This window comes from Penicillium robsamsonii (genome assembly GCF_028829455.1).
Source record: "Penicillium robsamsonii strain IBT 29466 chromosome Unknown utg000006l_segment0_segment0, whole genome shotgun sequence".
NCBI lineage: Eukaryota > Fungi > Ascomycota > Eurotiomycetes > Eurotiales > Aspergillaceae > Penicillium > Penicillium robsamsonii.
Genome location: NW_026643224.1, coordinates 828963 through 853315, shown reverse-complemented (window position 1 = coordinate 853315; position 24353 = coordinate 828963). Strand labels below are relative to the sequence as shown.

At 46.9% G+C, this 24353-nt stretch overlaps 9 protein-coding genes across 9 annotated transcripts; 7 read left to right on the top strand and 2 right to left on the bottom strand.

Moving 5' to 3' along the window:
• Positions 1-1527: 1527 nt before the first annotated feature.
• Positions 1528-4398, top strand: N7447_010057 (Alkaline phosphatase-like alpha/beta/alpha; the record flags this gene model as incomplete). The annotated part of the gene is made up of 3 exons (XM_057234319.1): positions 1528-1868; positions 1923-3755; positions 3807-4398. 3 exons carry the CDS (start codon positions 1528-1530, stop codon positions 4396-4398), a joined length of 2766 nt encoding a protein of 921 aa, XP_057081603.1.
• Positions 4399-4840: 442 nt separating this feature from the next.
• N7447_010056 (uncharacterized protein) lies at positions 4841-5401 on the top strand (the record flags this gene model as incomplete). Its single annotated transcript, XM_057234318.1, has 1 exon — positions 4841-5401. The coding sequence occupies one exon, from the start codon at positions 4841-4843 to the stop codon at positions 5399-5401; it is 561 nt and encodes a 186-aa protein (XP_057081602.1).
• Positions 5402-5849: 448 nt separating this feature from the next.
• On the top strand, positions 5850-6483 carry N7447_010055 (uncharacterized protein; the record flags this gene model as incomplete). Its single annotated transcript, XM_057234317.1, has 2 exons — positions 5850-6111; positions 6413-6483. The coding sequence occupies 2 exons, from the start codon at positions 5850-5852 to the stop codon at positions 6481-6483; spliced, it is 333 nt and encodes a 110-aa protein (XP_057081601.1).
• A 2236-nt stretch (positions 6484-8719) lies between these two features.
• N7447_010054 (profilin) lies at positions 8720-9215 on the bottom strand (the record flags this gene model as incomplete). The annotated part of the gene is made up of 3 exons (XM_057234316.1): positions 8720-8854; positions 8909-9043; positions 9117-9215. Coding segments are annotated over 3 exons (369 nt in total), but the record flags the coding sequence as incomplete, so codon positions are not given.
• A 4170-nt stretch (positions 9216-13385) lies between these two features.
• N7447_010053 (sugar porter family MFS transporter) lies at positions 13386-15166 on the top strand (the record flags this gene model as incomplete). Its single annotated transcript, XM_057234315.1, has 3 exons — positions 13386-13690; positions 13749-13949; positions 14014-15166. The coding sequence occupies 3 exons, from the start codon at positions 13386-13388 to the stop codon at positions 15164-15166; spliced, it is 1659 nt and encodes a 552-aa protein (XP_057081599.1).
• A 543-nt stretch (positions 15167-15709) lies between these two features.
• On the top strand, positions 15710-17078 carry N7447_010052 (TLC domain-containing protein; the record flags this gene model as incomplete). The annotated part of the gene is made up of 2 exons (XM_057234314.1): positions 15710-15829; positions 15879-17078. 2 exons carry the CDS (start codon positions 15710-15712, stop codon positions 17076-17078), a joined length of 1320 nt encoding a protein of 439 aa, XP_057081598.1.
• A 2736-nt stretch (positions 17079-19814) lies between these two features.
• Positions 19815-20477, top strand: N7447_010051 (uncharacterized protein; the record flags this gene model as incomplete). The annotated part of the gene is made up of 1 exon (XM_057234313.1): positions 19815-20477. The coding sequence occupies one exon, from the start codon at positions 19815-19817 to the stop codon at positions 20475-20477; it is 663 nt and encodes a 220-aa protein (XP_057081597.1).
• Positions 20478-21695: 1218 nt separating this feature from the next.
• Positions 21696-22431, bottom strand: N7447_010050 (uncharacterized protein; the record flags this gene model as incomplete). Its single annotated transcript, XM_057234312.1, has 2 exons — positions 21696-22212; positions 22274-22431. The coding sequence occupies 2 exons, from the start codon at positions 22429-22431 to the stop codon at positions 21696-21698; spliced, it is 675 nt and encodes a 224-aa protein (XP_057081596.1).
• Positions 22432-23149: 718 nt separating this feature from the next.
• On the top strand, positions 23150-24112 carry N7447_010049 (uncharacterized protein; the record flags this gene model as incomplete). Its single annotated transcript, XM_057234311.1, has 2 exons — positions 23150-23379; positions 23431-24112. 2 exons carry the CDS (start codon positions 23150-23152, stop codon positions 24110-24112), a joined length of 912 nt encoding a protein of 303 aa, XP_057081595.1.
• Between the last annotated feature and the right edge of the window lie 241 nt (positions 24113-24353).

The window sequence follows — 24353 nt, the reverse complement described above, 5'->3', positions numbered from 1 at the left end:
CGGAGTTTCAAAGAGGAGCAAGTTGGCTCGATTGAACCTGTTTATTGGGCTCTACCATGGTCTCTTGACCTTGCTTGGCGAGATGAGGCGTGCTCAGGTCCTGCGTATACCACGAGCATAACGACTATGTACAAGTCATCCTGGAACCAACTGATCCATATCCTAGAGGAGTTTTGTGCGATGCCATGGTGGTTTAGACTGCCTCCATCAAGTGGGCTTGGACACTCCCATTATATGAAACAAGAGTAGACGGCCGTGCAGCGGCCTTGTGATGTATTTTTAGTAGTCTTTTTAGTGGTATTTTTAGAGGTCTATTGCTTTCTCGGCTTTATAGGTAGAGGGCAAAACAGGCGCAAAAAGCATACTTTGTGTAAGGGACTTTTCTATGTATAACCTTTGATGATATAGGTCACTCAAGGTTGATTTGCTATGGATGTATCCCTTCCTGCAACATCCTCTGAATACATCATGCAACAGATCTAGCCAACTGGGAACAATCGTCCGATCCACATCTTGTGAGCTGCCTTTATCGAAGACATATCACTCTGTATGTCCCCGGTGATTTTCAATGAGGCTGAAATAGTAGATACCCCGTATTCATATGTGCCAACTGCAGTTAGTCCCATGTCGATCAATAATATATTTGCAATTTGCCAACAAGGCTGAAAAAAAGGAATACCATTTCGATTTATTTGGAAAGAAATAACTGAAACATATTTATGGAGAACGGAGTACTCCTTACCATGTAGGGTATTGTCCGAAAAGTGACTGGTCCAACCCCCTTGGAGTCAGGAAATTGCGCCTATAATATAGCCGAGTCGAGCAGTCGCGCTCTCGGGCGACATTCAAGAGGAACGCCTCACACGAACGCCTCCCACATAGCAAACCTTGGCTTTCCCTTTTCGTTCTAGTGCTCACCTCGCCCCTTAATTAGCTAGAGACAGCACGCATGCTATTTGCTTTCACCTGGGTGCACAGCAAAGTATACGTGTCCATTAATACATGTATCCTACCTAGACTACTAAATGTAGAAAAAATTGAGATTTGCAGACTTGATAATCTCCTATAATGGTGCCAAGATCCGGTGTTGGTGGGTCCCGGATAGCAGAGTCCCTGAAACGGTTACAGCCAATGCGTGCCAAGGATTAAGGATGAAGCCTACGGAGTAGTTGGCAAGAGGTGAAATTGGGAGTTGGTACAGAGGATATTACGGAGCAGTGAAGGCCCATAAATACATACTCTGTAGCCATTCAGGGTAATTTCAAAGGCACGTTTTTAATTACCCCATTTAGCTGACAGCTTGTGGCGACGGGTTTGTTCGGTTTGCCTTGCTTAGTCAATTGATTTGATTGATTTGGTTCGTGGGGATTCCTTACCGCCATCTCAGCACTATGCCCTTCAGGGGAATCCCGCACGTGTGGTGATTATGCCCCGCTTATTAGACCCCTGGATTTTTCTATTTTCCACTTTAAGTTATATTTCTCTTTCCCTCTCACCTTTGTCTTTCTTTCAGGGGATGTTGGCATCATGAAGTCTTCATTGGATCAAGATGTCTCCTTTCGGAGGAGACTCGAGGATTCTGCCCTCTTCGTCCTGAATGTCGCCAGAACCCCTCAGCTCTACCTCGACCTCTATCTGGACCGTGTCCGCACATATTTCTTCTCCGTCATTTTCATTTCACTCATTCTGTCAAAATGCTTCCATATTAGCGTTCACCTCACGGCCCTAGAGGTTCCATCTCTCTTCCCCTGGGGTCCCACGTTCTTTTTGGTGGACATCCTCCTCATTCTGGTCGCGTGCTGCCTGACCCGTTCATTCGAATCGCGGATTTTGCGGAATGTAGCCGCCGTTGTCGCTCTTTTGTCCAGGTGAGCTATCGTTCAGACTCGTAAAGAAACGGCAAATCGCTAATCCCGCCCCAGTCTAATTCTCTCGACGATGGCCTCCGCCAACATCTCCTATTACGTCCATACAGGCGCGGAGATCCCCTGGTCAAGCTCGGAAACCTCTCAGGACAATCCCACCGCTGCCCAGACTATGCTGTCCGCGTTCGCTGTCGCTTTCTTCGTCGACGCCTTCATCATGATCGGTGCATACTTCGCTACGCCATGTCTATTTCAAGCTACCGAATCTTTCCTGGAGATTTGGGTTTCGTTTTTGTTCTCCCCTCTCCGCCGATATCTTCGACGCAGAAAGACCCCGTTAGATCCAGAGACCTATCAGCAGATTGAAATCGAAGACTACGACGAGAATAACAACGACAGCGACTCTGTATCGCAACTCGAGACACCCCAAGGTCCACCCGAGGAGAAGAAGAAGCGGTCGTTGCTGAAGCGTATTGCCGTCCTGGGGTGTGGCTTGATCATAATTTTGCTCAGTTTCGTTCGTCCACGCAATACGGATTTCAGTTATCTCTCCGAATCCCTGCCTCTCGCCCCGTTCAGCAACCTCGAGTATTCGCCTGCTCATGAACGTCCCACGTCGTCGAATGGAGATACCGCTCCTGACACTGCTCCTCAAAATCCTCCTCAAAATCCTCCTCAAACTCCTCCTCAAACTCCTCAAACTCCTCCTCAAAACGCCCCAACAACTGCCTCGTCAGGTGCTCCATCAAGTGCCACCTCGTTACCGGCCGACTTCAGCTGGTTGGAAGACCGCACCGCTCTAGACTACTTCCCCACATTCGATTGGTTGCCCGCGTACAATTCGTCAGAGGGCCTTCCAGATTGGTCTCCTTTCCGTGTCAATAAGCACAAGAAGGATGACTATGTGTATGAACACTATAATCCACTGAACGATCCCCTGCACTTCCCAAACCTCCAGAATGACATTTTGGAGCCTATGCGTGAAGTTCTCCACAACGGAAGTGTGAAGATTAAGCATGTCATTCTCGTCAAGTTGGAGAGCACTCGGCAGGACGTGTGGCCCTTCCGCAACAGCTCCTACATCATGAAGCATATCCATGACTCCTACCCCAATGGTATCCCCAGTGATGTCCAGGAGAGGCTCACTAAGCTCACCCCTACGGCCGAACGTTTGACCGGATTTGAGACCGGATTCAGTGAGAATAAGCCGAAGCCCTATGGTGGTTTCAGTGCGAGAAACGCTTACACCTCCGGAACCTACACCCTGAAGAGTCTCACGGCCACTATATGCGGTGTGAATCCTATGGCTGTCGAGGCTAACCTCGAGTACCTGCACGATATTTACCAGCCCTGCTTGCCGCATATCCTCGACGCATTAAACGCTCAGCCAAAAACCACCGGCGAGACAAATACCAATCAGACAGATGAATGGGCTTCCTGGCCGTGGTACACTGCGTGGATGCAGACACACTCCGACGCCTGGGATAACCACTTTTTGCTTTCTCCTCATCTGGGATACCAGAATGTCATGGCAAAGAGAACAATCGATGCGGACGGTCTCAAATATATCCCTAATGAGTCAAAAGAGGAGGAGGAACATGGTCACGAGGATAAGCTAATGAAAAATTATCTTCGCGATGTCATCGAGGATTCGAAGAAGAACAACACTCGTCTCTTCCTTAGCACCCTAACACATCAAACACACACTCCTTATTATATGCCTGGCAAGTATAAGGAGATGCTGGGGGATGTGTCGACTGAACAGAGGGAAAGGTTGAACCGATACCTAAATACCATTCACTACCAGGATGAGTGGATAGCCGAGCTCCTGGAACTTCTCGAAGATACCGGTATTGCCGATGAAACTCTTCTTGTGATGACTGGTGACCAGTAAGTTTTATCTATACCCTATAACCATTCTATCCTCTAACATTTTACTAGTGCTCTATCACTTCCAAATGACGGTGGCATCACGGCCTGGCATTCCTCTCACGCCGGCAATTTCCACGTGCCGCTATACTTCGCCCACCCTAAACTGCCCCAGATGGACCTCGGAAATGCTGCTATTCTCTCTACCCAAATTCTCCCCACCATCCTCGACCTCCTCCTCGAAACCAAATCCATCGATGAGCAGGGAGCCAAGATCATCGGCGATCTACTCCCCATGTACGAGGGCCAGTCGATGATCCGCCAACTTATCCCCGAGAAGGACGGCAAGAAGGAATGGCAGTTCTCCACTATGAACCCCGGAGGAACATGGTTCACTGTGCGCTCGGCCTCACACCCATACCGATTGGTCGTGCCTCTCAAGTCCGACGGCAGGTGGCGATTCACCGATGTCAACTCTGATCCATTCGAGCTCAACCCTGTGGAAAACCACCAGCTCATGTTCCTGAGCGATGTCGTGCGGAAAAATAATGGTCCCGAGGCCGTGGAGTGGCTCGCCGAGGCTGCCCACGCCGCCCACTGGTGGGTTAAGGATAACCATCGCCGCTGGAAATTCGATCCTAAGAACCCCAAAAACGACGCCTGAAGTCATGTTGGGCGGATGTGAATCACGGAGCCTCTCTGATCGCAGTGTCAGCTGCTAGGCTGTCCACGGGTACTCACCCATTTCTTAACTGTATTTATGCTTTACCCATTCCCTAATTGTATTTATGCTTGTCAATGTAAATATGAACTTGTTGTGACTTTCGGAATTCATTTGCTTTCCTGTGTGATCTTTCCGATTAGCGTAGATCTCAATATTGAGTAACTCCTTGATTAGTCGACTCGTATATCCGTGCTGTTGCGACTTGGTTGTAGGGTCCCTTGGCCAGAAATCCTCTTGTCTTCTTGGTGAGTTAGGTTTGGTCTCGTTAACATCCCTCTAACAGCATTAAAAGAGATGATCCGGGGGATATCAATTCACGTTCGTGCAATACTAACTCTTGCTCACAGGTCGGAGATACCGTATTCCCTATCTTTGGGTGTACATGCTCGTTGCTCAAGCTGTCGGTGTATCTGTTGCCGCGAATCTTTTCTTTGCCGCTATCACTGTCTCGCAACGACCCAACGAGAAACATGATACCTTCGCATGGTCTCCATCGCTAGTATACGAGCTCGTCCCAATCGCACTATTACTCCTCGACACGGTAGCTGTGCCGATCTTCGCGTACCAGAAGAAATTCATACTCGTTCACCTCGCGCCCCATGCTCTAGTTTTTATTCCTTGCGTGCTGCGCCCGAGAAGTTCCGCCTCGAAGGGCGCTGCCACCAAGGTACAGGGAGAACAAACGACCAAGCGATATGCTTTATTCATCTATTGGATTGCGGCGGCTTCCGTTGTTCTGCAGGCCTATTCCACTGTTTTGATGTTGCTGGATATAGGTCCAGATGTATCGTACGGCAAGGTGGCTCAGCGGCTACTGAATACGGTATATGTTCATCCTGCTTACAGTAGCGTGAGCTGGGACGTGATTTGGTGCACCGTGAGTGGTTTTGCTTGGGCTGCTGTGCATGGTTTTGAGGCGAGAGCAATGCTTGGTGGACGGTGATGAAATGAATGGACAGGAGGCTTGTGGGATATTACCGGACCTAGACATATTGCTGTCAAAGAATACTGCTCTATTTAATTCAATTCGTATGCTTGAAGGTAATATCATCAACAGCTTCTACTTTATAGAGGAATTTTTACGCACAGAGACATTAGGTCGATATCTAAATCTGGTGTATAAAACGTTGTGCGGCCCCGGGGAATCAAAGTAAAACAAAGTATACGGAGTACCCCGTATAGACTAGCAAAGCATACACGTCGGGAATATACTTGGGGTGTTGGAATACTCCTGATTTTGGCATCGAACTGCTATAAATAATAGCCGGGATTCAGTCTTACTATGCCAAATCTTGGGCTCATCAACGAACATTTCCCGTAGTCTGGTCTGCGATCTGACTGGGATAAAAACCTCAGTAACTAATGTATCCCAAAGAGCGCAGCTGTTCATCATGACTCTCCGCGACGGGATGGAGAACGCTGTCATCCCAGGCTATGATAATTGGGGTTCGAATACGCATAGTGCCATGCTATGGATAGTACTAAAGTGTGCCGGGCCTTCCCCTATGCTCCTGCTTCTCCATAGTATCTCTCAACGCCAATTTCGAAAGATTAACGTTCATGCAGCTGCGAGAATTATTCAGCACATGGTACAGAATCGAAACCAGCTATTTTGCGCGCCTCTTGAAGAGCAATTTCGCGACCTTTCGTCTGGTAAGACTTCTAATTATTGTCTTCGATAAATATGCTAAGTATAGCAGAGCTTGATCGATGTCGGAAAAAGCGAAGAGCCGACTCCAACGTAGCTTACATGTGCAAATGAATCACACCATGCCCACATTAGCCGGTACTAATCTTGTTTTACGGTCGCTAATACTGTCATTTAAGAAGCTCCACAGTGAATTCGATGGTAAGCACAACAGTTGACTTGTGGGTAGCTTAATTCCATTGAAGTTGAAGCTAAAAACCCGTGTCAAACTCCAACAATAGTGCCATTTAAACAGCATATAAATAGCTCTCATGAAGAGAGACGAAGCTTTCCCCCTAGGCACACAGAAAATGAAGTGCATGGAAGTCCAACGGTAGAGGACGAGAATGGCTTGGAAGAAATCAATCACCTAGGTCTGACCTGCTCATAAGAGTCGAATATTCATGGGGCGTTCGAGCCTCAGAAGGGCATAGTGGTTGCTGCAGCATGTGATACGACGTCCGCCATACTGCAGCCCAAAACTCTCCAAGTCGGCAAAGACAGCTACCAGCTCCACTAACCCCTTCACCGATCTACATCTCGGAATCAGCGAGATCCCCAATTTTCGCTTTCCCATGTGGTCAGTACGCCACTATCACTTCGTATCACGCGTATTTAATAAAGCCCGATTTAGCAGCCACATTCTCTAAAGGTATCTCGATCGAGGATACCTTTAAACGAAATTCCACGTTGATTTACGAGAGGCAATAAGAATCGGCAATATTTACCGTAGTACAAGACGGAGATATACCGGCACTCATGACTCTCCTAAGAAACGGGGACGCATCGATTCATGATGTAGCCCCCTGTGGTCTTGGCCTGCTCTACGTGAGACTTTTTATTCCTTACATTTAAATCTTTAATTTGTTGCTAACAAGATAATCAGTATGCGTCATACTACTGCTGGAAAGCCCACGGCGCTGGCAGAGCCATGCAGGTTTGCTCTTGGTTGGTTTCCATTAGGGTAAATACTCAGTGGATTGACGACATTAGAAAGTAATTTTCATTCCTCCCGGCGATTCTAGCGCGACTAATCTGACCGTGTTTTCTATAGTACCCCGATGGAATCAATGCTTGGTTCTGCCTTGATATGCACCGCAATATCAGGTGGTTCCACGCTAGAATTTGGTAAATTTTGTGAGGATATTAGGGTTCTCTTCAATTTGACCCTTAGCGAAAGTGGGACGCAGTATTTAAATACTCAGGTGTTTACAGAACTTCACCAAGTTCTACTGCGTATAAACCAGAAAGTGTCCCTGGAGGACAATCTTCACTCATTAAAACGAGATGATCTCGATATCCTCATAAATCGGTCTGATACTCGTGACAGAACACCGCTCATGGGGCAGTCGAGTCTAGCTGGTCTGGTATAACGCAGATCCTATTGGACAATGGTGCTGATTAGACTTCCGCAAAGCCCAACCCAACCCACAGCCCATTAGTGGGGGCATATGAGGCCCCCATTGAAGCCCATTTCTATGCATAATTACAGTCTTGGCGCTCATAAACCTGCTGATTAATGCTCTTTTTTACGCATGTTCTAGTCTGTAAGCTGACCTCGGAATATTTCGGCCCGATGGTCCTGATCTAGCCTAATACGGGGGTCTAACTTTTGATAGAGTATCAACATGCGGAGATTTATATTTTAATATAGACAGAAGTACGTGTATCTTTCTGTTGAAGTACTAGGAACCTCGGTGGCCTAAGGCCTCTAGATGATAGTTTAAGCTCACTTAATATCTTATCAATCAATCTCATCAATCAATCTATCTATCATTTGGTCAATTCAGTCAACCAACTTAATCACCATAAGAACTCGGTCAAATCGGGGCTTAGACAGTAGTTTAAATACTCAAAAATACCAGGAAAATCTGCATTACTTATGTACCCGCCAAGAACTGGCATGTTTGTATAGTTTGGAGCCCATTGGGCCATCAAAACCTAATGGGCTACCCTAAGCCCATAGCCCACCGGTGGGCCTGAGGACCGGACCCAAAACCCGGCCCATTTGTGGTCTGCGGAAGTCTACTCCACATACGTGACGTCCATCATCATCATCTGATAACTGCTAAAACCTCTGCGCAATATGGCACGGAGACTACCCCCGTCAAAGCTAAATCTAATTTATAATATGATACAAAGCCAATGGCTAACTAACCCCTTCTCAAATGGCTGAGGCAGCATAATGCAGCGAGCAAATGGATCAAAATTATCCGCAAGAACTTGTGACTGTTTAGGCATGTCCATGCCCCCAAGTCGTATCGGTCGGAGACGAAGCATAACACCACGAGAGCTAGAAGCGCTCTATGACCGTCTGCTGGGAAAGCAATGTCTGTGCCTCGAGATGGCTATTTGCTATGGGATGAAGTTCAGATGCAAGCAATAATGGTCAGAATTACGAGGGCCGTGTGCCCAAAGGCTTGCTGACAAAGGGTTGGTGATAACAGCGTGTGATGGGAAAGCCATGTAACTACTTAGGTATATGAGCGGTAGCTCATAACATAGATAACTCAGCATACTGCTTATCAGGTGTACCAGTCGCTGCTTCCATTTATAGTGATCAGATAAACTAAGTCAGTATTCCATCCCAATTAAATAATCCCCTAGCTGTTCAATAACCTTCGCAGCCTCCCCAGGTGTCACTCCTTCTGGATAGTGCCCGACAAGAATAGTCTGCTTTGTTTTGACCGCACACACGCCCTCCTTGCCCTAAACACATCCATTTTAGTAAATGATATCAAAGATACAGATTACAGAACTTACCTTCCTACCATAAATGCTTCGGTCATTTGCCTTGATCGACATGTACTTCTGTCCATCGAACCAGAACCCAGAGGCGAATATCGAACCTGCATCATTATATCCCTGTACAAGGCTCTGTATATCTTCGGGCTTAGTCTTTAAATCAGTGTTAATATTTGTTAGTTGTTATCAAAACTGGCTTTCAAACAATTAGCAAGGGGCCTCTTACTTTTAAACCTGGGCTGGTCGCCCATACACCGTCGCCTGCTGCTGAAAATATAGCGGCTTTATCAAATTTCCTAGTCCCTATAAGAGACGAATCAACATATCCTGAAAAGGAAATAGCATTAGAAAACGCGTAATATGGTCATAGCTGTAGAGGACATTAATACCTTGCCAGCTCATCTTAACTGTATACCTAAGTGGGATGCGAGTTGGTATGTATAAGAGGTGATGGAACTTGTTTAAGCTAAGTTAACAGATAGAGGGATAGCATCCTTTTATAGCTACATTCTGACGTACACTTTGCAGGTGGACAATTCGGTTAATCTAGATTTTGTCTTACTTTGAAATCATTTAGCACCTAAGAGGGTTAGTTTGCGGCCATATCAGTACTACGATATCATTGCATATGACCTATGCATATGACCTATGCATATAACGAACCACTACAGTATCATCATTTAACCTAGCTCGTCTATTATCTGCATTAGCTTACGACTTCGATCTTAGATGAGTTATCCTTTCTTATTCGCGAAAAAGATCTACATCCCCTGTACACCGCCATTTATTACGACTCCCTCGTGACACGGAATGTGTGGCTTATGGAATCCGCCATGCAAGTCCACCATCGCATTAGACAAGGCCAGCTGTAATCTAAGGGAGCGAAGGAGCCCTTTGATGACCAGTAATGTTGCTAGTTCACCTAGCTATGTATTGGAAGGGCCTTCTAGAGAGGGAAGAAGACAACACATTGCCAGACTCTCCAGGCACTGTCTGTTTACTGTTAGTCTAGTTTGATACGAATCTTCTGGAACTCGTGCTATTTATAGAATACGTATAGTATTATGCAATGGGTAAAATATGTAACTAATTAACAGCCTACGTTCATCATAGACTAGCGTACGGCTGTGGCGCTGAGAAAGAGCGAAAGGGTGTAAATCTTGTAGAAGCCGAACTTGTCAGCTACTGTATTAGGCCTTATCCATATATCCACCGTAAGGGGATACAAGATAAAGTCCAACTGTTTTAAATGAGCTCGTTCATTCCTATAGATAGTGCAAAAATTAATTTCGATGATATGGCTTAGTCCTAGTCTGCACGAGCCTTGAACCACAACATTCTAAAACTATCATATATAATCTAACAGCGTCGACCTAGGAAATATAGGCAATATAATAAGATAAATAAAAACCATAATTCAGATCTGTAATATGAAGCTAGAACACCAAGGGGTATGGGGTAGAATACGGCCTTTTTGATTGTCTTATCAAGTCTGAACATGTTGAAATTGCCACAGAACTTCGATGTTAATTTTTGTTGGTTACTACCAGGTCCGCTTCATGGCAGCAAAAGCGGACACCCTGTGGGGCGCATTGTCTTGAAGAGGTTAAAGATCATTTTGTATGCATAAGAATCGAGTGTAGAGAGCTATTCAGTTGATGTTAGCTTTCCAGTATGCCGCGTCTTTGCTCTAATAAATGAGCTCTTCCTGTTCTCTCCAATGTCATGACTCGACTGAAAGCTTTTAAGTCCTACAGCCGAAAATAGCATGGTCGAACAAGTAAGGGCCAGAGGCAAAAGGATGCCTATAAATCAGAGTGGAATGATACAGACTGAAGACTGGTAAGCGAGCCTGATTAATGTAGCATGGCCTATAGTCAGATTAGACACGTGCTCATTAGTGACGGAAAGGGCGAGGGCTCATATTCATACGTATTAGTGGCATCTTCAAACTTTCTCTTTTAGGTGTAATACTCCTCCAGGGGCCTTCTGAGTTTCCGAAGTAGTACCATTATGCCGTATGAATCTCATCTAAATAAGTATCAGTTTAAGCTAATTTTGTGAAACGTTCAGATGTCTCACAGCCATTGGTGCATGTCGGTATCTGGCGAGATTAAGAAGAGTGGGCATCACGGATTAAGCTGACTTACGTGGGAGGGGCTATCGTTGGTCCAGCTTAATCGGGGGAAGCACGCCTATACCCGATTTACTATTTGCGTCTTGGTAACTGATAAAATGAGCATGCGCAAGTAAAATGGGGTTTACTACGTGTAGACAGACCAGGGAATCAAGCCAAGATCCGTTCTCTCTCGGATCTCAGTGGATTCCATGCTCCTAAATTCAGTCAGCCATAGGCCCCCTGTAAATTCGCACGCTCCCCCGGGTATAAAAGTGAAAGTCACGTATATCTTCTAATTTAGGTCTTAGCCATATATAACGAACTCAGAGCTCGGGCATATGTAGGAAACGGCATTATAACTCTCATCGGATGTGAAATATTGGATATCGATCAGGTTATCGATTTTCTTTAACAGGTTGAATAGTGGCATAGCCGCAGAATAGTAAAACTAACAAAAGTGGTTCTACTGTCGGTTTCGCCTCCCAGCTGGAGGCGGAACAACCAGGATCGACCACTAAAGTGATGACGCCAGCCTTTCGTTAAGGGGATAACGGTCAAGAGTTATGGTGACCAACTGCGTTTAGATGAGGCTAGCGTGGTGCATTTTATTAAGGTGAGCTGCTGACTTGGCTGCTCCCGCGCTTGGCTCAGGTCGTGCTTAGTGAATGGGACTCAGCTCAGTGAGCAAATCAGAGCGTTGAAGTCACGCTCAGTGAGCGGGATCGGATTGTTCACTGAGCGTGGCATGTGGCTTACATAACGATCAGGTGATACTCAGGGCGTGCTCGGTTTTGCTCAGTGAGCAAAAAGCGGCAAGAGGTGAGCACTAAAATGGAACGGGAAAGCCAAGACTTGTCAGACATTATCCTGTGTATATGTACGGAGTACATACACAGATATTTATACACGACAAGTCTTTAGAAATGTTGAATTGGACTTGGAAGTCGATTATGGTCCGTGCAATAGCAAGGGAAAATAACCTGCACCACAGATGTCAGTGGCTTGATATGTACTATAAAAGCTAAAGCTAAAACCGAGAGATCATCAACGCTAAGCATCAGGTTACAGAGAGCAAAAACTACGGGGGACTATGGGGGACTACGGGGGATGTTGTACCGGTGAGCGCAACTGGCATTTCCCCGTCCTCCGCATATTTCCCACGCGGGGATGTCACCTCAGACAGAAGTCAAGTCTAGATGATCAACTACAACGTGGGAATTATTGATCCACCACAATAGCCGGTGACAAGAGGCATGTCCGAGGCCCTGAAACACAATTTAACTTTCCGTAACACGCAAGCGAACTATTACTTACTACCTACTATGAAAAAATAGAAAAAAATAGAAAAGACCCGAGAAAAGAGGAAAAGATTCCGCCGGTCGTTCCAAAAAGGAAAAAAAAGCCCGCAGGGGCCGAGTTCAAGCCGAGTCCACTTCGGTGTCAGCCACTGAAGGTCACGAGAAGCCGAATACCGTCCCGTTCTGGGAATATGACCGTAGTCGGGGCCCCGGACTATTATGTACTCGGGCCACCGGTTGAAAGGATTCTTTTCATTCGTCTTGAGGTAGAAGATGTGGACACCCCGGGTAATTGCATAGATACAGTAAAATTACCTGTTGACTGTGTAGGGTTCGACCCAGACCCGTTACTTGAGGAATTGATTACCTAGCTACCTTTTTTGTGGGTTGGTCTGGGGATATCCGAAAATTATATGCACGTCGACCCTTTTTTTTGTTTGACTTTAAGAACCACATTTACTCCAGTATGTCCTCATCTTCAAATCCTTATTACTACTTTATATCTATTGTATATCTCCCAGAAACGCCACTGCCGACCACGGGAACCGATTGCAGGGGAAGTCAGCCGACTCTTCTCCCGAACGCGGATGCCGTGTTCGGGCAATTCCCATTACCGCGCTTGGCCTTGTTCGGCTTAGAATTTGTTGCCGATTCCCCCGGATCCCAGTCCATTGCCAGGGGGGTCCGCCAATCACCAGTAAACGGGTGGATAAGCATAACTCGATTTCCATCAATCAGAGTACGTAGAGGGAGCCGGGGTTGCAAGCAGAAGTCTTGGCATGGTCCTGTTGTAACTCTACAGTATTATATCTCCTTATTATTGTACACAAATGGTCACATATTTTACACTAATTTCTCTCCCCAGACAATCCCATACACGGGCGAGGAAGTGGGGATGTAGGGAACCATATTCAATATATGCGGGTGGATTTTATTAGTCGTGCATTTGTACAGAGCAGAATTTTCCCGGCATGCGATCTATTTAAGCAGGGAGGTTTTTCCTTCCTTTTTCGGTGGATTGTAGCTCACTCTCCTTTTTTTGTGATCATTTTCCCCTGGCTTGGGTTTAATAGTCACCATGTATGTCGTGGGGAATCTCTACGCCATCACGGCGGTGGCCGTCATTGGCGGTGCACTGTTCGGTTTCGATATCTCGTCCATGTCGGCCATTATCACCACGCCCGCCTATAGATGTTATTTCAATCAGGGGCCTAGGGGCCCTCCATTCAACGACGACGACATATGCAGTGGTCTCGGCTCCCTGGCTCAGGGTGGTGTGACCGCTGCCATGCCCGGTGGTTCTTGGCTCGGTGCTCTGATCTCTGGTTTCATTTCGGATCGTCTTGGTCGCAAGTATTCCATTATGGTTGGTTGTATCATTTGGTAAGTGGTTGCAGGTTGCATGGGAGTTCACGCTGGACCATAGCTAACATTCAGTCAGGGTTATCGGTTCCGTTATTGTCTGCGCTTCCCAGAACATGGGCATGCTCATTGCTGGCCGTATCATCAACGGTCTCAGTGTCGGAATTGAGTCCGCGCAGGTTCCTGTCTATATTTCGGAGATTGCTCCTCCCTCCATGCGTGGTCGTCTCGTCGGCTCCCAGCAGTGGGCCATCACCTGGGGCATTTTGATCATGTACTAGTAAGTGGCACCCACCTTGACATTCGACAAGTGAGTTGGTAACTAACAATGTTTTCCCCAACAGCATCTCCTTCGGTTGCTCGTTCATCGGCCATGGCAACGATTCCACCTCCCACAACTACAGCGAATCTGTCTTCCGCATCCCCTGGGGTGTGCAGGCTGTTCCCGCCGTCCTCCTCTTCTTCGGAATGATGATCCTCCCCGAGTCCCCTCGTTGGTTGGCCCGCAAGGACCGCTGGGAAGAAGCCCAGTCGGTGCTGGCCCTAGTCCACGGCAAGGGCGACATCAACAGTCCTTTCGTTGTAGCTGAGATGCAGGAGATTCGCGATATTTGCGAGTTCGAGCGCGAGAACAAGGACGTTACCTACCTCGAGCTGTTCAAGCCCCGTATGATCCACCGTACCCTGACCGGAATCTGGACTCAAATCTGGTCCCAGCTGACTGGCATGAACGTCATGATGTACTACATCAACTACGTCTTCAAGATGGCCGGATACAAGGGCGATGCTGCTCTCCTCGCTTCCTCCATTCAGTACATCATCAACGTGGTCATGACCGTCCCCGCCCTAGTCTGGGTTGACCGTTGGGGCCGTCGTCCTACTCTCCTGATCGGCTCTGTCTTCATGATGATCTGGATGTTCGCGAACGGCGGTATCATGGCCAAGTATGGTATCATTGTGCCTGGCGGTATCGACGGTGTGGCTGAGGCGTCCATGCTTCTGAGTGGTGCCCCTGCCAAGGGACTGATTGCCTGCACATACCTGTTCGTGGCGTCGTACGCCCCGACTTGGGGACCCGTCTCGTGGGTGTACCCCCCTGAGCTGTACCCTCTGCGCGTGCGCGGTAAGGCCGTTGCTTTGGCAACCTCGTTCAACTGGGCGTTCAACACCGCGCTTGGTCTGTTCGTTCCCACTGCCTTTGCCACGATCCGCTGGCAGACATACATCATCTTCGGTGTGTTCTTGGTTGTCATGACCCTTCACGTCTTCTTCTTGTTCCCTGAGACTGCTGGTAAGACTCTGGAGGAAACCGAGCAAATTTTCGAGGATCCCAACGGTATCCCTTACATCGGTACCCCGGCCTGGAAGACTACCCACGATACCAAGCGCACCGTCGCTGCCGAGTCGGGCGATATTGAGATCCTTGGTGCGAAGCTGGCTGGTGCTGAGAAGCGCGCCGCTGCTGCCCACGCCGAGGTTGTCGACACGGAGTGTTAAGCGTGTATAGAATGCTTAGATGGTTCCTTTATAATGTTTTGTTTTCTTTTCTCTTGGGTTAGACATGGTCCATGTCGATATGATGTCATGTAATACAATTCAACAAATCGCATATATCCACGAATTCAGTCTCAACAATTTCTCTCCGCTCTTCGTTTTGCTTCGTATTCGGAACTGTAGGATCGTAAATGTGGCCGACTCGTCAAATAAGGCATCTCGTCTACGGGAGTCTCGTAAGTATTGGCAATCTGATTGGCAGTCGTAGTCAGGATGTATATAGGATCTTGCGAACGAGTCCAATCCGAAAAGCGCATCAAAGAAAAGAATTGCCAAGAATTTCCGATCGGAGCTGCGAAGCTGTCTGGTCAACGGGGTGGGGGTGGAGTTAACCCCTGGAAAAAGAAAAAAAAGATGATCACATTTCACGATCCTTTCTATCCGATCGTTCCGGTTATGATCAAATTTCTCTTCCTTTCATCCATCTTTATTCATTGGAACACGTGAGGAGTCCGAGTCAAAGGGTACAAAGCTTGACTTTCCAACATGGTTCGCCCGCGGCGAAGCTCAGCCTTGGGCGTGGACATTCGAGGTGACACCAGCGCACCGGCAATGTCCACAATGAATGAAGTGAGTCCCATCGAACCAACATCACCAGATCTGAAGGTATGCATTTGAACATCGCATCCAATCCTCCCATACTAACTAATCCCAGCAATTCGATACACAGAAACAGGCCAAGGCCCAGCCCAAACGGCGTCGCAGCCGCTCCCTCCTCCACCGTTTCGCGGATACCTGTCTGCGATACACCTGGCTCCTGCCGCTTCTCATAACGCTGTTCCTGGTCGCGCTGTACGCTGTTAACCCCACAACCTCGAACCCAATGCACAGTGCCATCTTCCTGTCCTACCCGCAGCCCCCGAAGACTCCCGGCGGACCCATCATGTACGGCAAGGGCAAAAAGGACATTGCATTTGTGGCATTCTACACTATCGTGCTGTCGTTCACGCGCGAATTCATCATGCAGCAGATGATTCGGCCATTTGCTGTTTGGTGCGGTATCCGCGGGAAGGGAAAGACAGCGCGGTTCATGGAGCAGGCATATACGGCGGTTTACTTCGGTGTATTCGGGCCTTTTGGTCTGTACGTGATGAAGCGGTCGAGTATCTGGTACTTCAACACAACTGCGATGTTCGAGGGCTTCCCACACCGCGAGCACGAGGGTCTGTTCAAGGCGTATTACCTGCTCGAGGCGAGTTACTGGGCTCAGCAGGCGATTGTGTTGATGCTGCAGTTGGAGAAGCCTCGTAAGGACTTCAAGGAGCTTGTTGGTCACCATATTATCACACTTGCGCTTATTGCGCTGAGCTACCGCTTCCACTTCACATACATGGGCTTGGCGGTGTATATCACTCACGATATCTCTGACTTCTTCTTGGCTACCTCGAAGACGCTCAATTACCTGGATGCGTATATCACTGCACCATACTTTGCCATGTTTGTTGGGTGGTGGATTTACCTGCGTCACGTGCTGAACCTGAAGATCCTCTGGGCTGTTCTGACCGAGTTCCGCACTGTTGGACCCTTCGAGCTGAACTGGGAGACTCAGCAGTACAAGTGCTGGATCAGTCAGTACATCACCTTTGCGCTTCTTGCCAGTTTGCAGGCTGTCAACCTGTTTTGGCTGTTCCTGATCCTGCGCATCCTGTCCAACTACATCTTCACCAATGTCGCAAAGGACGAGCGCAGCGAGGACGAAGAGGAAGAGGAAGAGCTAGAGTCCGTCACCGCGACAAAGGCAATTGCCACTGGTGCAGACCAGACCGGCAAGGAGAACCACGCCCCCCAGGTTCTTCTCAACGGCGAGCCCGTCGCCGAGCAGCGTGGTCCCCGGACTCGCAGCAGAAAGGCGTAAGTCGAACGCTTTTGTTCGAGTTCGATCAATTACCCAGGCGTCCACGCCGGGGATTTTCACCGTGTTATAGTTATACTTTTGGATCGGACGTGTTTCCAGGTGATCCACTGGATGTGTTGATATGCTGTTAATGTATTTGTTGAAGCTGGGTCTGAGTCCGGTGCAATTGTGCCTGTTAGATAGCCCTTAAAAGAGCGGGCGCCGGCGCTTGTTTTGACGAGCATACGAATTAAGTAATTTTTACTGGCCAGTCGTTTAATGTTCTATGTGATTTGTGTTTTTTTCTCACATACTATTACTTTGATGTCTCTCTTTGAACTCATGTATATCATATCATTTATCATGCAAATATGAAATCCTTAAAAGAACCTCCCAGGTTTGGAACCATATATAGGCCATTAAGCTTAGGGGGATACTTCCAGCGACGTGATACCAGACAGGGTGATGGATCATTCCGAGAGAATGCAGATGCTGTATACTAGCATTCCCACCCTTAAGCCGAAGGCCATCACCAGTTCTGTCTAGTCTCCATTATCTATCATTTAAAGATAAATAATGAGAGATTCAACAGTACATCTCTTACTGAGTTTACGCGTCAGATTACTCTGAATATAGCAGATTACTCTGAATATAGCAGATTACTCTGAATATAGCAGATTACTCTGAATATAGCAGATTACTCTGAATATAGCCAAACAAAATGCGGGGTTGATGTTGTATGTATGGAAATAGCGAACTGGCAACTCATAACAACATTGGACTATCTTCTTCGCGACCAGAACTGTGTTGTGCCGGTTCTGGCAAAATGACCGGGCCAAGCTTCTTCGGGTCGAAGACAAGATGGCTCAGATGGTACAGTCGGAGACGGCCTCGGATTATTGGAAGCCATATAATTGAGAAGCTTTGATAGTGTCGACTCTAGACTTGGCTTCTGCCGATTTTGGTCGACCAGGATAGAAGCCAACTGGCGGACAAATGTTTCCCATCGATGTTCTGGGATAGGTATGTCTGTCTAGGCATGATCATATGTTTTTGTTTTGAAGCGGCAGATATCTTCCATTCGAGAAATGGAGTATTTCGTGTTTGTTTGTGGTACTCTCAGTATGTTGGCATGGTAAATGCCAAATTTTTCGCACACGAGCTCAAAGAGCTTAAATGGGGTTTTCGCGACAGCCAGTGTTTGTATGGCCAGACATGACACAGGGGGAGATCGTCAATACCAAACGAGGCCGCGTAATAGTAAACAAAGGAGCCGGGTCGGAGGATTGTGATGTCGGGGATGCTTCATCGCCCAATGAAGTGAGTGGATTGGATGTGATAGGAACCAAGGCGAATCCATGGTTGTATCTTCCTTCAGTTTCGTTTTGTTGGTTTTTTGCTGGCCGAGGTTCACTAAGAGCCACAGGCGTGGAACTCTCAGTGTACTAGAGGGGATTTGATGGAGTGTTCCATGACTCTCTTTCTCCTGGTTGTATTAGGAGAGAGTACGAGAGCCTCAAATTGTCATAAGCCATGACATTTAAGCATGTGAGGAGAGACTTGAATCTTCTCCTCTCCTGACTGGCATTCGCATGACAATGTCATGGTTGGGATCGTAGATCTCACTGTACTTCGAGTATTATTAGTGGGCAGTTCTTTCAAGATAGAGAGGGGACTATTACTGCTTGTGCCCTGTGGGATGGATCAGATTGGAAGCAATACCGAGGATATGGTCCCAAGAAAAAAAATGACCAGGGCGATGGCAACGAATCAAAACTGAAGTTTCGAGGTAGTTGAAGAGAAAGAAAAAAGATGGAAGGTCTAGCTAGTACTTCTATGTTTCTTGCTTCAGACAGTCCCACCTTCCTTGGATCTCGCATACTTTTCGATACTGTGCAGTTTTAACAAAGTCTCGCCTGCAATAGAGAATTGCTTTCCTCCACCGATTTATACCATTTCCCTGATTCTTCGTGGATGTTAAAACAGGTATATCTAGTCTATCTTGTATTTACCCGAATAACTCCAGGGCTCCAGCTGGAGAGCTGTTAAACGGTTACAAATCGTTTTATGGCCCTGCAACTGTATTCCCACCTTGTTTCAATCTCTGTCGCTTTTCTTTTTTCTATGACTAAAAAGAAATTATTGCCTGTCTAAAAGGAGTGGGCCTTTCTTTTAGTCCACAGTATAGTAATCCTAGCCAGACTCTCAAAAAATGCTACCTACAACTTGAATGTCCTTGTACCTCTTATACTGTGATGACACGGTGCTTAAAGTGACCTGACTATTGCCGTTAACGAGTTTATTATTTCCTGCTATCCTTGCCCGAAAAATGTCACCAACAATTTAATCTCTCAACAACCATGTATGTCAACGTCGCTTGCTCTGTAGACCTTTATCTTTGACAGAGTCATATTGCCAACTTACTTCGATGCCTAGGTCATAGGTATTGATTATTTGCGTAACATCACATCGTCTAGGCATCGACGCCGTAGTCGCTGCAATATATGAATGCTTCGACAATGCTTTGACATACGAATGTTTCAATAAATGAATGGCTGCTACAATGTTTTTACATTTCTAATTCATTTTGTAGTAATCTTGGAAGTGTTATTTAAATCCTACTTTGTCCTCCCAATCTTTATCTTCACTGTTCTACCGACCACCACAGTCACGATCGACCATCTACCGCATTGACCATACCATTCAATGTGCCCTTTATCTTCTTGTGTATGGTGCGGACTGCTTTAAGTAGTCGCCATGTCGCTCAACTCGCCATTTGGTTCACTGGACGGAGCCCCGGCCCTTACCCTGTTTGCCATCATTCAAACAGAAAACCTGGCAGAAGCAATCGAAGAACATGAGTTGCAAAATTCTGCACTGCCGGAGCACCTCAGTGCAGGTATGGTTTCATTGTCCGCCCATCTACAGAACTTTCGACCGGATGATGAAATCCCACTCTTCGTTAATCCCGACATGGACAAACACGACATAATCTACAACAACCTTGAAGTCGCCTGGTATCTCGCAGCCGGCATTTATTTCCACAATCGAATCAACAATACCTTCATTGATGACGTCTCCTTTGCCGTCGATGGGATCTTAATGTGCCTTCTCCGCGCCGAAGAGATCAAGGCACAGGTTGAACCCGATTTGATGTACCGAGATGATCCGGTCACCTTTCCGGCTTTTGTGGCATCCTTGAATGCCATTGACCGCGAGCCTTGGGTGTGCTTGTGGGAGGCGATGCAGGAATATGGTCTTCCAAGGGTTAATGCGCAGTGGCAAGTTATTCAGATTGTTTGGGATATCATGGATCTTACGCAGGAGATAGGGGAGGTTAATTTGAGCTGGGTGGACATTATGCAAGGGCGCGAGGCGCGTCATTTGTCGAATGTATTTCAAGAGCTTGGTTTTTATTGAATATGCCCATACATATCAAGCATTATTCGATCGTTTGGCTGCTCTAATTCACTTTAGTTCCCGTTCTCTAGTTACCGCTGTCCCTCGTTTCTTATGTACACTTCAAGTCTAGGCTCGATTCAAGTCATGGATCGGACAAAGGGCTTTGTGTGTCACGTGGTGCTATAATTTGCTTCTGTTCCCCTCTCCTCTTTCTCTCTCTCCTCTTCCTCTCTCCTATTCATCTCTCCTATTCCTCTCTCTCTAGTCTCATTTGTCAGATCAATATATTGATACTACTCTCTCTTCTTCGTTGTTTGTCTTCCGAGACACGCTCTTATCATTGGGAATTTCAAAGAGCGACAAGAGGACAGCGGAGGATCTGTGTTTAACATCTGAAGGACCAAAATACGTTATAAATATATCGAAATGGAGTTAGGGTATAAATCATTATCAACTTAAAACAGCCTAGTCTTCCGATTATCCAGCTCTGTATTGTCGAGTATACGTACTTCTAGAAGTTGTATAAACGGCAAACTGTTCTGCTTCTGTATAAATGACTAACTCACTATAACTCTATAAAAACTTCACATCGGGTTGTTTTAATAATTAGAATTATTTATTACTCCATAGTGCTAGATATTGCTATAACTAAGGTGGACATCCCAGTGGTGAATACTAAAAGCCAATACTATGTAGAACTAGAGTCCCTAATAGTTGTCACCACATACTGTGATTAAGTGTATCTAATTATCCACCACTTATATAATATTTATAATAGATGTGAAGAGTCGAGGCTAATATCTAGGGATTCATTGTGTGGAGCGTTATTAGGAAAGGTCCATAGAGACGTCAAGATACATGGTGCAACATGAGATTAGAATATTGAAGAGCCAAGAAAGCTAAGTGCTAGACTATGGAGGTTGATAAGGTTTCTCAACCGTATAGTGTATATGCCTTAATTGATTGATTGAGCAAAATGCATTCATCGTTGACAGATCGAACACTCTGAATGGAGCAAGCATCAGACTCTTTGATTCTCGCTCGCACCAGACCGAGCCGGTAACATGGATCAATAGACTATTGTTCAAAATATTTCGACACGCTAACATGACTGGTATCTCATATCTCGTATCTAGTAGAGCTATATGTACATTCATATAGGGGCAAGGACACCAAACACTAACATGTCGAAACATCGTCAACAGGCTTAGTTCTGCGGCCACCTCAATGGAATCTTCACTTCTTTGACTCTCTCTCATTGTTCTTGGACTCATCCTTCTTAGGCGCTTCCTTCTTGGTATCATCTTTCTTGTCGTCCTGGTTTTCCTTCTTAGAGTCATCATCCTTGGGCTTTTCCTCTTTATCCTCCTTCTTGGACTCTTTCGTCTCATCCTTGGGCTTCTCCTCTTTATCTTCCTTTTTGGTATCTCCCTTCTTTTCCTTGTTATCTCCCTCCTCCTTATGCTCTTCTTTCTTTTCCTTGGGCTCTTCCTTCTCTTCAGTTTCCTTCTTCTCGGGTGTTTCCTTCTTGTCCGCCTTATCTTCACCCTTATTCTCCGTGTCTGTCTTCTCCTCATTTTTAGGTTCCGTCTCAGAGGAACCCTCGGGTTTCTCCTTGGAAGCCTCCTCTACCTCGCCGTCCTTTGCGTGCTCGTCTTGGTGTTCGTCCTTGTGAGCGTCGTGATGTCCCTCCGAACCGGAGGGCCAGAGATAAAATACCATTGGAACGGTCACACCAGCAGAGAGCGCCAACCTACAAACAGACGCAATTAGAAGACCGAGTGGAATTGCTCGGAACAAGAACATAAGCTCACCAAGGCAAGTCACTGGATGTATGTCCTGGCTCATAGCTGCCGCCGGTAGACTTAAATCGGCGACCAAGAAGCTGGGCAGACTGGCGGGCCACAGGAGCGGCACGGAAAGTTTGAGCTGCAGTCGCAGCTCGGAAGATTGAACGGCGCGCAAAGACCATTGCGTAGTAATAAACTAGTAGTAGAGTAGAAGGGACAGATTATATGGAAAGTGTGATAAGTTTAGAGGAGTGAATTGTTTAGGTATAAAGTAGAAGAGCACCAGGCCCAGATGTTAATTTAAGACTTACAGCTTCCCGGTTTTCGCAAGTATGGGGTCGTAAGACCGCATCTTAGTTGTTTCCGAGGTCTGTGCGTCATGATGTAATAGGCGTGGCTGGGTTAGGTACTGGGTACTCCAAGAACACATCGGGTTTGGTGGGATTGAATGGTAACTGATACTCATGGAGGAACCTTTGGGGTATAACTTTGATACCTTGTATGGTATGAATAGAACTGGCATTCTTGGTATGTTCATAGACTTTGATATCACGTGGATCTCAACGATCTATCTGATTATCAGATCAAATACTCGGACATTCAAATACTTCATATCAACTTCATTGGTATGATGATGATATAAGTACTCCGTATTATAATCTAGGGTCATCAGCCTTAAACAGATATTTTGTATTAGTTAATAACTCAGAAAGGTCAGTTGTAATTTAGTGCCTCAGGCCACAATTGATACCTTAGGCGGCAACACCCCACGTTGCGGCGTCTATCGAAAGCTCCCACCGCAAGCTCTCCCCGGTTGCCTTCATATACACTTCACTACCCGTCACCTTGGGTGCATTTTCCTTCGATCTCATTACCGATATCAGTCACAGTCCCATCAATATGGCGGACCGCCAGGTTACCCAGCAGACAATTGTCAGCCTGCTAGCGAAGCTTGATGACCCCGATGCCGACTTGAGATACATGTCACTGAACGACCTATATGGGATCCTGACCAACCCGAACTCTTCATTCCTCTCTCACGACCGTGGCACATCAACAAAACTCGCAGATGGTCTGCTCAAGGCTCTGGATGATCAACACGGTGACGTGCAGAACCAGGCCCTCAAATGGTTCGTACTGGGCTCTATTCACCTCTCGTGCTGATATCTAACTCGAACTAGTCTCGGTCCTCTCGCCGTTCGCTTGCCATTTGAATCCCTTACACCTCTCCTCGAGCGATTGGCCACCCTGACTGCCTCGCAGACGATAGACACATCCGTCCCCAACACTGCTCTGCGCGTCATCGTCGATACCCTCCCTCGTCCCCAGTCTGGCCAGCCTGCATCTCAAAATACGATTACGGCATACTCAGCAGTCTCGAAGGTCTTGGTCCCCCGTTTGACCGGGCCGACACCCTCAAGCACAGGGAGGCGGGGCTCCATGGTGAAGAGCATGATGGAGAAGGATCCATCGCGGGGCTTCAGCAGTGATGCGATCGATGTGCTCATCAAGGTCGTGACCTGCTTTGGGCCTCTGCTCCAAGAGTCAGAACTCGCTGCCCTCCAAGCATCCGTCATGGCTATTATTCAAAACGACACGGCTGGAACTGTTGTCACCAAGCGCGCCCTGTCAGCCATCTCAGCGCTTGTGCTCCACTTCTCCGACAATCAGCTTAATGACTTTGTGTCCAATTTGACGAAAACATTGTCTTCCAATATTTCCATGGTGCAGCGTCGGCACTTGATCGCTGCAATTGGCGTCATTGCAAGAACTGCACCTGCGAAATTCGGCCCACACCTGGATACCCTTACTCCTTTTGTCTTCTCGGCAGTTGGGGAGGATAACGTCACCCGGGGAAACTGAGTTGCCATACTCTTTAGCCTACAACTCATGGATGTCTGACCGACACTGTGGCCTAGACCCTTACATATGTTGCTGAGGTCTGCTCAGCAGCACGAGCCTGATGTGCTGCATCTAAACTAAATTAGCTACATGTGATCAGGTCATGATCATATTGATCGCACCCACCAGGCTGTGATTTGCTGAATCGGGAAAAATGTACTGGGCTCTTAGGCCAATCCTCCGATGCCCAAGATGGCCATGG